The sequence below is a fragment of the Erythrolamprus reginae genome, chromosome 3, assembly GCF_031021105.1.
Source record: "Erythrolamprus reginae isolate rEryReg1 chromosome 3, rEryReg1.hap1, whole genome shotgun sequence".
In the NCBI taxonomy this organism is placed as follows: Eukaryota; Metazoa; Chordata; class Lepidosauria; order Squamata; family Dipsadidae; genus Erythrolamprus; species Erythrolamprus reginae.
The window spans coordinates 28,666,201-28,682,062 of NC_091952.1; the positions used below are offsets into that span (position 1 = coordinate 28,666,201).

The window sequence follows — 15,862 nt, forward strand, 5'->3', positions numbered from 1 at the left end:
ATTTGCATTAAACAATGTATTTGATGGGTTTTTTCAAGTAAAATTCTCACCTGACAGATCATGCCTAGTAACAAAGCTCTCTGTGTTTGGGGAAAATACTCTCTCTACTGTAGAGATACGACGTGCGACACATATCATACAGGACTGCAAATCTGTAATACAAAATATTTTATGACATATTTAAAATAATGTAAAATGCTAGCCATTCAATATGTGAGATATGCCACCAGATTACATTTTATAAAGTGGATGATTTGCCATTACCTTCCCCTTCTTCTAACATAGCTCTTGGTTGCGATAAAGCAAAACACTGCATGGTTTCAAATCTTTGATGCAGTTCCTGACCGCTTCCTATATCTTCTAAAAGTTCATTTAATGGTTTCACCATCATACGACAATTAAATGTGTGGCTTTTCTGTCTCGGTGCTTCATTGGTCCAAGAAACTCCATTCACTAAAAAAAAAAAAAAAGTTATAATCCTTCTCATTAAGTTGCTGGAAAAAAGAATGATGACTTTAATTTTGTATTTATGCAGCTACATTAGCTATTTAGAACTGAGAAGGGTTAGGGCATGCTATTTTATGTAATATTTATGTACTGCTAAGAATTGTCCACAAAAGAAAAAAAACCTAATTTAATTTAACTCTGCTATAAATATATTAAAGGGTGGAAGAAGGTAGAGATTCTTCAAATATTAACCAACAACGTTTGCAACATGAACTTATTTATTTATTTATATCCCACCTTTATTATTTTTTACAACTTAAGGCTGTAAACATATACACTTTCCTCATCCTATTTTTCCACAATAATCCTGTGTGGTGAGCTGGATAGAGATAAAGGTCACCGTGCTAGCTTTCATGGCTAAGGTAAGACTGGAATTCACAGTCTCCTACTTTCTAGCCTGGTGCCTTAACCACTAGACTAAGGGTATCAAACTCACAGTCCAACCCCATTTTAGTGAATGGGGCGGGGTCACAATACGTCACATGACGACAATGTGACGATGTTAGTTTGAAATAAACCAAACTAGTTTTCTTACACTTGAATAACCAAAGTCTCATTCCAACTATTCCCATTTCTATTCTGGATTACCTAAATGTTATCATTACTGTCAATCATACACAACAATGTTAATTTGCAAGCATATCTAGATATGCATTGCCACAATTTTGCTGGGATCATTATGGTGCAGGAGATTTAAGTCCAGGTGTCTTTGCCATCAAGTGAATCATTTCTGGGAATTAGAGTAATATACTGTATGAAAACCTAACTCTAATAGAAGTAATAATATCGGCCACAACTGAATTTGCATCTTTTCACACTTAATAGTTTATTATGATTACCATCGAGATTTAACCAAATTTAGTTAAAACATTAAGATGGGGTAATAGACTTCTAGTTCAAAAAATAAATTTTGATTGATATTATGTTCAGCAAAATTTGGTAATAATGAAATTGGAATCTATATAATAGTATATTTTAAATAAACTGAACAGCAAGACTTCAATTTCCATTAACAGAGAATAGCATGTTTTTACTTACCATATATATTATTTCTGTAATAGTTCAAGGCTTTTTACATGAAGAAATCCCCTAATCTTAAAACAACCCTGGGAGGCAGGCCGAGGAAGTGTGTATATATGGGATAACAATTTAAATTACATAAACCATCTTTTTCAAGAAGTTATAAAACTTATGAATAATTTGGTTAAATACTGATTTTTTCTGAAAACTCTTCATATTAAGATACAATGTGAATGAAAAAATTAAAGTACTTTAAAGTTAATACTGTAGTTTAAAGTTAAACATAAAAGGTTTTTTTTAAAAGAAAAGGTCAATTTTGCACATACCAAGTGATTATGAAAAACTTTCTTACCTGCAGATTTGGGTAAATTTTTAAGAAAATCTTTCCGATCTTCCTCATGTAAGATACTGTAAACACTTGTATTAACCAGGTCCTCTTGTTTATATTGCAAATACTGAGTGACATTTTCAGATACAAATACAATATTTCCGTCCCTATTTACTACAAATAAGAAGCCATCTAATGCCTAGAAATAAAGTTATGGAAAGCTAGTATTGAGGCATTTAAACACACACACACACACACACACATATATATTAACAGTTATTATGTATTGAAATAAACATCATTACACTTTTCATTTAAATGGAATAAAGAGAGGTGGCTCAAAATGCAAAAACTAAATAAATAAATATTTCTTTGGCTTAATATCTCTTGCAGGATTCAATCTGGGTCAGTCAACTGAGCCCATCCTCAGTAACTTCTCTCCCATCAGAGTATGTGCTTTCGGTTATACAGTGGTACCTCGAGATACGAGTTTAATTCGTTCCGGACCTGGGCTCTTAAGTCGAGCAGCTCTTATCTCGAACGACTTTTCCCCATAGGAATTAATGTAAATAATTTTAATTGGTTCCAGCCCTCAAAAAACTCACAAAGTTAGTCTAAATTATGCAGAAAGACATGTTTTTAATGAAGAAATGTACATGTACATATAAATGAATAATGAAGTTTCTTTCACTTAACTTGTAAACTTTCTTAAACTTTTAAATTTACATATGTTCAACTTCTCTGCCACCCAATCCTGTAGGACAGAGGTCCCCAACCCTTTTTGCACCAGGGACCGGCTTTAAGCGATCAAGAGAGGAATGGGTGAATGAATGGACGGAGGGTGGGAAGGAAGGAAGGAAAGAGGGAAGGGACAGGAACAGAGGAAGGAAGCAAGGAAACTTATGAAAGGGGAGAGTAAGAGAGGAATGAGTGAAGGGAGGGAGGGAGGGAAGAAGGTGGGAAGGAGAAAGAAAAGAAGAAATAGAGGAAGGGAAGGTAAAAGAGAGAAAGAAAAAGAGCAAGAAAAAAAGAAAGAAAGAAAGAAAGAAAGAAAGAAAGAAAGAAAGAAAGAAAGAAAGAAAGAAAGAAAGAAAGAAAGAAAGAAAGAAAGAAAGGGGGAAGGGACAGGAACAGAGGAAGGAAGCAAGGAAACTTATGAAAGGGGGGAGTAAGAGAGGAATGAGTGAAGGGAGGGAGGGAGGGAAGAAGGTGGGAAGGAGAAAGAAAAGAAGAAATAGAGGAAGGGAAGGTAAAAGAGAGAAAGAAAAAGAGCAAGAAAGAAAGCTGCAAGCACCCCCCCGAGCCCCCCAGGCCGGCTGCAACCTTTTAAAACATGCGTGTCGCTTCGCAGCTGTCTCCTGAAGCCGAACGCGGAAGTTAGCGTTTGGCTTCAGGAGACAGCTCCTTGGCGCTTGTATCTCGAATTTGGGCTTGTAAGTAGAACAAAAATATCTCTCCCCTCCCAGCTCTTATCTCGAGTTGCTCTTAAGTAGAGCAGCTCTTATGTCGGGGTTCCACTGTATTATGCATAGTGTTTATTTGTGTCTGGTTATGTGCAGCTTTTTAGTTCTTGATTGGGGTGTTGAGGGCCAGTTATTAAGTCACTGGCTGGTTGTTTCCTTCTGGTGCCAACTTCTAAGTACCTGATAATCTGGTGGTAAATCAGAACTCGTTTTGACTGACAAGGGGTCCATTTCCTAAGCTTCAATCATTTCCCTGACTATTTTTTATCTGCTCAGCCAACAATCTTTGTAGATGGGAATTTGAACAAATGTCCTTGTTCATTGTCATTGCTATTTCCTACCCTTTTCCTGGGGTCTTTGTAACAATGCTCACTCTAAACCAGGTGGGGGTTCCAACTTACCAGCACTACCAGTGTTGATGTGCCCACAGCTCCGTGTGACTGGAGCATGCTTGCATTTGCATCCAGTGGGGATGCACGCATGTCAGAGTGAGACATGGCTTCTGCGCGTGCACAGGAAGCAAATCTAGTAAGGAGCTCCTTGTGCAGCTCTGGGTGACCAGCAGGCAGGGGCACACATCGGAGCTACATTTGGCTTCTGCGCATGCGCTGAAGCAAAATTTGGCAAAAATCGCCCAAATCTCGCACGCACGCACTTCCTCTCATGAGACTTTGCTTCCTGTGCAGAAGTCAAATCTAGCTCCAACATGTGTGCCTGCCTGCCGGCTCCATTTCCGCCACCAGTGTGCCCCTGCCATCCAGGTAGGAACCCGATATTGCTCTGAACAGGAATAATACGGTGGATATGTATGTATATAAGCATGTAAATAATCCTATACTTATTCAGAATGACTCCAATAAAATCAATGGAATTGTACCATAAAAGGGTGCTAAGAATTACAAACTAAGTGGGAACAGAATAGTATTGATTTTGCTCTTGAAAAATTATTATTAGAAGCAATGCCCAACTCAATCTCTCATTTCCAAACCTGATGTTCTCTAATACATTCCAAAAAGGTGAACCAAAGGTTGTGCGAACTCAGAATTATTATATATTACAGTCCAACATCTCATGTAGACATCTCACTAAGAAAAAGGTACATATTTTCTAGGAATTGAGAAGGAATCTCAATTTTTAGAGTTTTTGGACTGTAAAAATATTGACAGCTGATAAAATCTTCTTGACAACTACAAATATAGTAGCAAATATAGAGATTTCTGCTGTACTAATGATTCCAGATAATCATTATAATATACTATACTAAAGGTATATCCCAAAGGTGCTTTTTCAAGAGACAACTGAACTTTCTGGTTTTTCTTTTAAGACATTTTACTTCTCATCCAAGATGTTTCTTCAGATCTGACTGAGTGGTAGGGTTTCCTTTTGAAAAAGCAACCTTGGGACAACCATGACCTGGATGACAGAGAATCTCCAAGACATATCCTTAACCGTATTAACATTATATACTTGCCTGTAAGAGGAGTGGTCCCAATGAATCTTTATCAATTACACCCTGTCCAGTTGAAGATACATCGGCCTTCTGAACATCATCATCAGTAGACGCTGCTTTTCCTGAAATTGATAGCAAGTCTTGAAAAAGTTAATACTATATATGTAAGCATGCCACTGGATACACAGATTTAACTGTTACTATTTATTATTAAAATGCTTTAGAATATTTAATGAGAATTTAAACAGCTAAAAAATAGCACTGAGACATACACAACATTAATCTTCATTCCACACTGGAAGAGGAAAGCTTCCTCGGTGACTTAGAAAATATAAATGCAGCTTAACCAGGACATTTTTTGATAATGAAGTAAAAGATAAAGGAGACCCTGCGGATATTATTCAGATAGTGATTGTCAACTATAACAGACGGTGCTCATCTCTGTTTCAAGGCCATTGAGCCAGCACTACACAAAGATATTTCCGCAGTCTTGTGCCAGCAACACTGTTACCTTCCCACAGAAGTGGTACCTATTTATCTACTCAAATTTGCATGCTTTCAAACTGTTTAGGTTGGCAGGAGTGGGTCAAGGACGGGAGCTCAATCCGTCCTGTGGCACTCGGGTCTTGAATCTGGGCTGCCGGCTTTCCAGCCAACATGCCCAGCATCCTAACTGCTGAGCCACCGCACTTTGATAATGAAGACTGGGCAAGTATATAAATGAAACGATCCAGAATTGTGTTATGGTAGCTTGAGGAGAGAGCTATTTCTTCCATGACCTCTTTTATGTTCTTTACTTTCTCCCTTCACAAAAATAAAATGATTATGGAAATGATTTAAATAGTTCCTTCCAGCTCTTGATTCTATGGCAGTATGACTTGGCTCTTCTATCATACGTGCCAATCCATGTATGGTATGCCATAAATTAAATAAGCAAATAAAATGACTTGGATCTAACCAATCTGTAATTTTACTGACTCTAATACGATGTAATAAATGTAAATTTATGATTCTTTTAGTAAAACATTAGTTAATCCTTCAGCTATTTTATTTGTGGTATCCCTGTTGTTAATGTTAGCTTAAGCAGCCAAATATTTAACAGAAAATAAAATGTAACTCTTGTTTTAAAGCTAAAATCAGACACGTCTGCATGGTTTTTAGATAAAAGGGGATATTTTTATATAGATTAAGAATCAGTCTTGCCTTGTTCCTTTATCTGACGTATCTGTCGAACTGTTTCCTTTAAAATTGCACATTTATCTGGTTTGACATTGAAATGATCAATGTCACTCAGATTAGCAGATATCAGCTCAGCCAGTTCTTCAATATATTTACTTTCCTGCTCACGTCGCCGCTTCTCTCCACTGCATACAAGACTTAAAGAGAGAGAAAGATACAGAGGTTTTATGGGATTAAGGCTTCTGGTCATATGGTTTCCTTTTATAAAATATATTAATCAAACTGCTAAATTAAAAGTGATTTTGATTTTATTACCCTAGCCAAAATATACACTAAGTATAAATGTATGAAATAACTTCAGTCCAGTAAATCACATCTAACCCTTTGGAAATTACCCACCCCAATGGCCATACTGATATTTCCCAACTGGGTGTCAAAAGGCTAAATGTTACTCTGTTCTTGAGGAAAACTGGTTTCTGAGTATGAATTTACAACAATATTCTTCAAGGTTGAATAAAAAATCAAGAATGCAAATGAAGGGAGAGAGGGAGAGGTGAGGTCTACTACTGGCTTTTCTCATCTCTCAGTTTGCTTCCACTCTCTAATATATAATCCTAATAGATTATCCTTGAAGAATTAAACCCTTGACAGAAAAATGACTGCCTGGTCCTACTCTATTGAATTAAACATGTACCTGATTTACCATGTTTCCCCAAAAATATGACCTACCCTGAAAATAAGCCCCAGCCTGTTTTTATGTCTGCATCTAATATATAAACCCTACCCCAATAATAAGCCCTAGTGAACGGGGTGGGCGTGGCCAGCATAGGAGGCATTGAGCATGCATAAGCCAACAATGTTAGGGGGGCTCTGCGTAGCACAGGTGAGTTGAGTACCTGTGTAAGCAGCAGAGGGAGGCAGATGTAGGGAGAAGCAAGTGGTCTGGATGCACTGGATGGGCTGCGGGAAAGCTGAGCATCAATGGGCCAGGGTGGTGGGTGCCCATGGGAGGTTCATCTTCACAAATCTTGGCTTGCCCGCAGCCCGCACAGTACATTGGGATTGCCTGCCTTCCACTCCAAATGTTGGGATCACCTGTCTTCCACTTCTGCTCTGCGCAGCCCTAGAGTGTACTGACCAAGGGACCGGCAGGCTGCAGCTACAGTTGGTCCCCATGCATTTGCCGCCTCGTGTGTGCGCCGGGGGCGGGGTGCCCAGGGCTAATCACTCTGAAATCACGTTTCCCAAAAAATAAGCCCTAGTGCTTATTTGGGAGGGCCCCCAAAATAAGCCCTGGTCTTATTTTGGGGGAAAATAAGCCCGGGTCTTATTTTGGGGATTATTATATATTTAATAATCTCTTCCTTTTCCTAAATAATTTTTTTCTTGCAATAGTATGGATTTGCCTCATTTCAACACTTTAACTCTAAATATTAAGTCAATTTTAAATTCTGAAATTACCATGCATTATTTTTAAATTTGTAACAGTAAGACTATTTTAAAAACTTGCAAATACTTTACCCTGGTCCCGCAATATCACATGGTTTGCGTTTTCTTGATTCACTGTTCATATTGTCCAAGATGTTCTCTCCTAATCCACTCATTCTGATCATGCATCAGCAGCTGAAACCATCAAGGAATACGGTAATTAAGTTTAAAATATCACCTAAGAAAAAAGGTAAACATTCAGAAAAACATTCCAGAATGACATGATTGTGAAGGACTGGTGATCATGTAGTTTAATGGCTTTCAGTTTATTCATCCACTGATGTTTTAAAACTCAACTTTCAATCCTTTTTCCTTTCTTCAACTGTCTGTTTTCCTGAAAACAGTAATCAGATTACTTGATGCCCCCAAGTCTAGGGAGATCCTGAGAACTGTAAAGAAATTCATCACAGACATCAAAGGATATAGACGCATGGTGGTTTACAATGACAATGAATAATAAAGCATCCAAGAATACCTCCAGGACCGCCTTCTGCCGCACGAATCCCAGCGACCGGTTAAGTCCCACAGAGTTGGCCTTCTCCGGGTCCCATCGACTAAACAATGTCATTTGGTGGGACCCAGGAGAAGAGCCTTCTCTGTGGCAGCCCCGACCCTCTGGAACCAGCTCCCCCCAGATATCAGAGTTGCCCCCACCCTCCTTGCCTTTCGCAAGCTCCTTAAAACCCACCTCTGTCGTCAGGCATGGGGGAATTGAAATTTTCCCTTCCCCCTAGGCTTATAGAATTTATACATGGTATGCTTGTTTGTATGATTGGTCTCTTAAATTGGGGTCTTTTAGATTATTTTTTAATATTAGATTTGTTACATTGTCTTCTTTATTGTTGTTAGCCGCCCCGAGTCTTCGGAGAGGGGCAGCATACAAATCTAATAAATAAACAAAAAAACAAACAAAAAAACAAACTATCCATGGGGGGGAGGGAAACCAGCTGGCTACTTCCTCCTCCTACTTCTGCTCCTCCTTCTCATATACCAGAAATTCAAGATAACAATCTCTTCTGTTACTTAACAGATATGCTCTCTGTCTCAATAAGGACACCACACTCAAAACACTGGTGCAATGTACTTTGGGAACACACGCACATATAGGCCACTAGTAATTGAGCATTTTGTATATACTGCAGCCTTCAAGGATTGCACTTGCAAAAGTGATGAAAGCATAAGTTACAAGAACAAGATCGACATTATCCAGGTACCCCACCAACTGTTGCCCTTTCCATTTGTGCCAGTGAATGTTACCAGAGCTTCGGGTAATTTAAACTGCCACATAATCTATGCTTAAGTTTGATTCTTTGATTCTTTGATTCTTCTTTTATAGATTTCATACCCAAAATCATCTAACATATGACACACCTGTGTAAGGCCACATCACATTAAGAATTATCCCAAGTCTATCAGTTTAAAACCTGGTGGTTAAAGATAGGTTGATACGGTACTTTGGTATTTATATTATGGGTTAGATATTAATACTATGGTGAAACAATGGTATTATCTAACTCATTATATAAGTACCAAAGTATATCAATCTATCTTTAAAGTTGTTTGAATGAAATTAAAGGTTAACATGTTAATGTTTTGTTAAAATATATCCTCCAAATTTGGAATCTTTTAATCTATGGAGAACTTTGAACATATTGTGCCTGAGCTGTGCCAAAAAAGGTGATTGCTTATTCATGGAAGAATGCTTGCATCCCACAGTATAAATGCTGGCTTAATTAGCCTTTGTACGAGTTTCTTATTGACAGGGACAATACAATTCCAGACCTATGGACTAGGGCTCTTGGCAAAAATGTCAAATTCACTATTAAAAAAAACTGAATCGCAATGCAAATAAAAGTACATAATCTTAGCAATCTGATATCTGTATTTAGACATAGGGAGGGAGAAGGGGAGGGAGATTCTGATACATAAATGTTGTATATGCTAAGCAGGCCTGCAGTCTCAAACTATTATCTACTAGCCTGAAAGTTCCATGGTTTAGACTTAGAAGCTTACCACATAATGAAAAAAAATGAATTTTCATTCACTTTTTAAGAAAAGATTGATAGAAAACATAGAGGAATTATTGCCATTTTTTAATTCAGAATCAACTTCCTTCAGGTATAAAACCATAGAAAGAAATCAGTGACATTTTCAAACTTCAGTGTTAATCAATGTGCTGTGATACACATTTCTCTGACTATTGAACTCTTACATAGGTGTGTAGATCCAGTTTTCAGACAATATGAAACTTAATTGGTAAAATGAAGCACAGCAGTTCATTGGGAAACTAACCGATTTCCCCAGCAATAGAGAACAATTTCTGAATGGAATCCTCATAGATTTCTGCAATTTGGAAAAGGATACCTGATTTATTTATTTCACTCATATTTCAAATATTTTAGTTGGAAACAGATAGAATACAGAAAAACAAGTAGAAAAGGATCTTAGAGGTCTTCTAGTCCAAAATTCTGCTCAACCTATACCATTCCAAACAAATGCTGTCCAACCTCTTTTTAAAAATATTTATATATTGTTTGTTTGTTTGACTTCTATGCTGCCTAATCGCGAAGGACTCAGGGCAGCTTACAACACAACATAATACAATTTAAAAAGATACAGCAATAAAAAGAAGTCAAATATAATCTCTAAAAAAACTAACCCCGATAAAACCCATTTATATAAAAACCAGTCAAATCTATGCATGAATACCATTCATAAAATAAAAGAGATGGAACATCCACAGATTAATTGTGGGTGGTATTTCTTGCTGATATTTTTTTTTTTACAATGTTATATAAAGTTTTTCTAATAAAATTAGATTTAAAAATAATTAATACACACAACCATCTAGAGGGCAGGGGGGTTAGGGAAAAAAATTGTGAGTGTCATGCACACCACTAGATGGCAGATCAACATTAAAGAACTAGACAACTGCCATAGTAAAAGGACAGAAAATCACTAAAGGGCAGGCTTTTCAATAAGAAAAAGCAAAATTAAATATCTTGGTCATGCAAAAACCACGTCAGTCATATTAGTGCATCAGCTTACACTTTTTACGTGGTATATAATGGCTCACATGCATGACTTTTTATAACAAAACTCAAAACTTGAAGTAGAAGTTCAGATGGCAGGCAGTATTTGTTTCTCACACAACTCCATTTCTAAAGAGGCACATATTTTTATAGCACTACAAACTCCCAGGGAGAGACAGGAAGTACAAAAAAAACCCCAAGATAAAGGGGATGAGAAAAGCTCAGGAAATATGAGGACAAAAAATATATCAAAAACCCACAAGCATTTTACTTTGCTGAATAAACTGCCCCAATGTCTTTTTAAAAAAAATCACATTTTGTATAACATTTGTATAGCATAATTAGCAGTATACTAAGCTCCTAAATAAAAAGCTACCATATTTCAGTTTGAACAAGAATAACTTCCCCAGAAGAAATATATATACGTAATGAATTTTGCATTTGAAAATTACATGGTTCAATTGATAATAACAGAAAATTAGTCCGTCTCTGCTGTATTATACTAAGCACTTTTCTCTTTCTTTCAAATATAGTTCAAGGATGAGAACATTTAAATAAAGGTTAGTAACTCTAATTCTACCTGTTCATCATAGTAATTGTTACAGGCTGAAATAAAAAACCTCTTACAGAAAACTAGACAGATCCCTATGCACTAGAGAAGAGATACTTTAAAATGAAATTTAACAGTCTTACCCTAACAACAATGCTGTCCGATCTTACATCATTTCCCATTATTATTTTTTTGTTTTGCAATGTCATTATGCCATCAATTTGCCTAGGAAGACCCTATGCTGAAAATGTTTAATGACATTAATTTCTTTGTGCTACAAGACACTGTCACTACAATGCCAATTAGCCAAAGCAAAAAAAGTATTCATTTAAAAAATACAATAGTGAAGCTGTCTCACAGAAATAAGGATGTGGTTTCTTCATTTTTTGTCAGCATGTGTTTGGAGTTATATACTAGTTTCCCCTAAAGTAGGTCCGGGTCTTATTTCCAAAACAAACACTAGGGCTTATTTTTTTCCCCTTGTGTATGGAAAGCCCACTTCTTCTGCTTACGGATGGCAGGGCAGGAAACCGGATGGCATGCTAGTGCCGCTGCCATCAAGCCTGGGGGGTGGAGCTTCCCCATGTGCCCTGCTTACGCCAGGGACCCTGCAGAGAGACCACCCATAACCTTACACCTGCCTCTCCTTGCAGTCACAGCAAGCCCACACACCGCTCAGCCCCCTGTTCCATTGCAGCCGAAGTGGGTCACCATTGGGCTACTAACGTCCAACATGGCAGTTGTAGCACATGGCTACATGTCAGGGCAGGGATGGCCTAGCTACGGGTAGTAGCTGGGGTAAGCCGCTGTGAGGGAAATGAGGCAGTTCCCCCATCACTCTGCTGTGCGTTGTAAGCAAGCAGACAGAATGAGTGTCTGGGTGGCGGTGCAGGCTTAAGTGGGGCTTATTTTGTGGTAGGTCTTATTTATTTATTTATTCAATTTTTATGCCGTCCTTCTCCTTAGACTCAGGGCAGCTTACAACATGTTAGCAATAGCACTTTTTAACAGAGCCAGCATATTGCCCTCACAATCCGGGTCCTCATTTTACCCACCTCGGAAGGATGGAAGGCTGAGTCAACCTTGAGCCGGTGATGAGATTTGAACCGCTGACCTTCAGATCTACAGTCAGCTTCAGTGGCCTGCAGTACAGCACTCTACCTGCTGCGCCACCTCGGCTCATTATATTAGATGCACATATAAAAACATGCTAGAGCTTGGTTTCAGGATAGATCTTATCTTAGGGGAAACAGGGTATATTGCTAAAATTGTCATGGCCTTTAACTGGCCAAATAGTGCATCATATGACAAGCGTTTTTAAATGCAAGTATCTCAAATTGGCTAACATACAGGACATTCCCAAGGGAATGACATTTGGATAGGTTTTCACTGCTTTAGTGCTACTGGCTGCTGCTGGATTGATCTTCATTTTCAACATTCTGTGACAGTTTTCCAGCCAGTCTTGCAATCCTTCATTCCCTATTCCCCCCTTTCAACAGAAGCCATTTATCTGAGGAAAGGAAGGGAAGATGTCTGCTGCTCCCTGCCAACTTTCCACAAGGAATGGGAAAGCTTTTTTTTTTGCTTTTGCATTTCCATGAAATTTATTTATTTATTATTTATTTATTGGATTTCTATGCCGCCCCTCTCCAAGGACTCGGGGTGGCTTACAACATATAATAAAACAATATGAAACATCTTAACCCAGTTAATTAATTTAAATTTAAAAAACCCCAAAACCATTAAAAGAGTCGTTTCATTCAATCCACTTTCTCTAAATACTAAAACAAACTGTGAAACTTTAGTTTTAAAAAATCTGGGTAACTGGTACTCCATTGGGTTATTCTTAATTTTTTTTACCCAAACAGAGAAACAAAGAATTAATCCAAATTCACTTAGCAACCTTATTACTAATTCAACAACTGCAATGATTCATTTAACAGCTATGCCAAGAAAGGACTAAAACAAGGCAAATTTCTTTTAACAACTGTCTCATTTATGTGTTTATGTTTATTGGATTTGTATGCCGCCCCTCTCCGTAGACTCGGGGCGGCTAACAACAGTGGTAAAAACAACATGCAACAATCCAATACTAGAACAGCTAAAAACCCTTATTTTAAAACCAATCATACATACAAACATACCATACATATATTGTAGAAGCCTAGGGGGAAAGAATATCTCAGTTCCCCCATGCCTGACGACAGAGGTGGGTTTTAAGAAGCTTACGAAAGGCAAGAAGGGTGGGGGCTATTCTAATCTCTGGGGGGAGTCGGTTCCAGAGGACCAGGGCTGCCACAGAGAAGGCTCTTCCCCTGGGTCCCGCCAAACAACATTGTTTAGTTGACGGGACCCGGAGAAGGCCCACTCTGTGGGACCTAACTGGTTGCTGGGATTCGTGCGGCAAAAGGCAGTCCCGGAGATAATCTGGCCCGGTGCCATGAAGGGCTTTATAGGTCATAACCAACACTTTGAATTGTGACCAGAAACTGATCGGCAACCAATGCAGACTGCGGAGTGTTGGTGTAACATGGGCATATTTAGGGAAGCCCATGATTGCTCTCGCAGCTGCATTCTGCACGATCTGAAGTTTCCAAACACTTTTCAAAGGTAGCCCCATGTAGAGAGCATTACAGTAGTCGAGCCTCGAGGTGATGAGGGCATGAGTGACTGTGAGCAGTGACTCCCGATCCAGATAGGGCCGCAACTGGTGCACCAGGCGAACCTGGGCAAACGCCCCCCTCGCCACAGCTGAAAGATGTTTCTCTTCTCATTTAGCAACAGAAATTTGGGGCTTAGTTGTGGTTTTAAGTCAAGAACTACTACTATGTATCAAACTCTGCTACCGTGTTTCCCCGATAGTAAGGCAGTGTCTTACTTTCTTTTTACCCCCAAAAGCCCCCCTATGTCTTACTTTCGGGGTATGTCTTATATTGGAAAAAATAAGACACACCCGGCCAACCCACCTACCCGAACCCGCAACACCCGTGTCCCGTAAAAAGTAGTAGCACCCTCCCCCCCCCCACAAACACACGGACACACATCCGCATCCCCGCCTGCCCGCCCCGTCCGGAGCTGCCAGAAAGGAGGCGGGCGAAGGAGGGCGCAGCTCCGGCTGCTCGCCTCGCCCGCCCACCCGGCGTCTCCAAAGCTTACCGGTCTCTGGCGGGCGCCTTTCGGCAGGAGAAGCCTTCGCCGGGCTGCTTCACTGCTTGTTGCTGTTCCTGCTGCTCCCGCCGCTCCCGCCGTGTTGCCCGTCCCGGCCAGTAAGCTTCGGAGACGCTGGGTGGGCGGGCGAGGCGCCGGAGCTGCGCCCTCCTTCGCCCACCTCCTTTCCGGCAGCTCCCCGCGCGCCCTTCGCCTCGAGCTCCCTCCGGAGCCTGCCGCCGCCGCCGCGCTTCCTCCGCCGGCCGAGGAGTCCTCCTTATCCGCGCCGGGTTTGGAGTAAGGCTTGAAGCTGGACTTATCCTCGGCGGGCGAGGCGGCGGCCCTGGCCGAAGCGGCGTGGCTCTGGCTGCGGCACTAGCGGGAGCTCCGACTGCGCTTCCTGCGCAAGCCCAACGCCGACAAAGAGACGTCCAAAGGCGGACCCTTGAAGCTCAGCGACATCGGCGCCGAGGACAAGTCCAGCTTCAAGCCTTACTCCAAACCCGGCGCGGATAAGGAGGACTCCTCGGCCGGCGGAGGAAGCGCGGCGGCGGCGGCAGGCTCCGGAGGGAGCTCGGGCGGTGGCCGCTCCGCCGCTTCGGCCAGGGCCGCCGCCTCGCCCGCCGGGTGGCCCAAGCTGGCGGTGGTGCGAGCTTGGGCCACCCGGCGGGCGAGGCGGCGGCCCTGGCCGAAGCGGCGGAGCGGCCACCGCCCGAGCTCCCTCCGGAGCCTGCCGCCGCCGCCACCGCGCTTCCTCCGCCGGCCGAGGAGTCCTCCTTATCCGCGCAGGGTTTGGAGTAAGGCTTGAAGCTGGACTTGTCCTCGGCGCCGATGTCGCTGAGCTTCAAGCGTCCGCCTTTGGACGTCTCTTTGTCGGCGTTGGGCTTGCGCAGGAAGCGCAGTCGGAGCTCCCGCTCGTGCCGCAGCCAGAGCCGTGCCGCTTTGGCCAGGGCTGCCGCCTCGCCCGCCGGGTGGCCCAAGCTCTGGGCGCAGCGCACCACCGCGCACAGCTCCCTCGCTTTTACGTAGTACCGTGTTTCCCCGAAAGTAAGACATATGTCTTACTTTCGGGGTATGGCTTATATTAGCCGACCCCCCTGAAACCCCCCATATGTCTTACAATCGGGGGGGTCTTACTATCGGGGAAACACGGTAGGAGTACAATAAGTTTGATTAAGCATTCTTTAAAGTTTGTAACAGAATAAGAAAGTACTTTTAATACATACATGGTATGCATTAATAGTTAATACAGGTGGTCCTCAACTACCTGCAACAGATGCTGCAATGGTTCTAAGTGTGAAAGATGACTCAATGGCATTGTATCATTGAAAAGCCACTAATCAAACTGTTGTAAGTTGAAGACTACTCTATAAGAGAAAAACTATTTTATTATTCTTATTATTTATTATTATTTATTATTCAATAAAAGGTACTTTGAAAAATGCATTTTTCTAGCAGCAGTCTTCACTGTTGATAGTCCAAACACAAACACCATATCTGTTTGGTGTAGTCCTTAAGATTTAAGGGTTGGGGCTTAGCTCTTGTTTCTGGAATGGCTTCCAGAAGAGACACAAGACTGGGGCAGAGATGGTATTCAGCAGGTTCTCGCTAGTTCTGGAGAACAGATAGAGGAATTTTTTAATAGTTCAGAGAACTGGTAAATAGCACCTCTGACTGGTCCCACTCTCATCTATTCTT

At 40.9% G+C, this 15,862-nt stretch overlaps 1 protein-coding gene across 2 annotated transcripts in view; it reads right to left on the reverse strand.

The window, feature by feature from the left end:
* Positions 1-15,862, reverse strand: part of NCOA3 (nuclear receptor coactivator 3) — a 114,903-nt gene that overhangs the window by 25,829 nt on the left and 73,212 nt on the right. For both annotated transcript variants that reach the window (XM_070744661.1, XM_070744660.1), the window contains exons 3-8: positions 7,469-7,570; positions 5,972-6,144; positions 4,790-4,890; positions 1,880-2,054; positions 265-453; positions 51-152 (exon numbers count right to left, since the gene is read on the reverse strand). In XM_070744661.1, coding sequence (XP_070600762.1) covers positions 51-152; positions 265-453; positions 1,880-2,054; positions 4,790-4,890; positions 5,972-6,144; positions 7,469-7,560 — 832 coding nt within the window. In that variant the 5' untranslated portion in view covers positions 7,561-7,570. The remainder of the gene's footprint in view (positions 1-50; positions 153-264; positions 454-1,879; positions 2,055-4,789; positions 4,891-5,971; positions 6,145-7,468; positions 7,571-15,862) is intronic.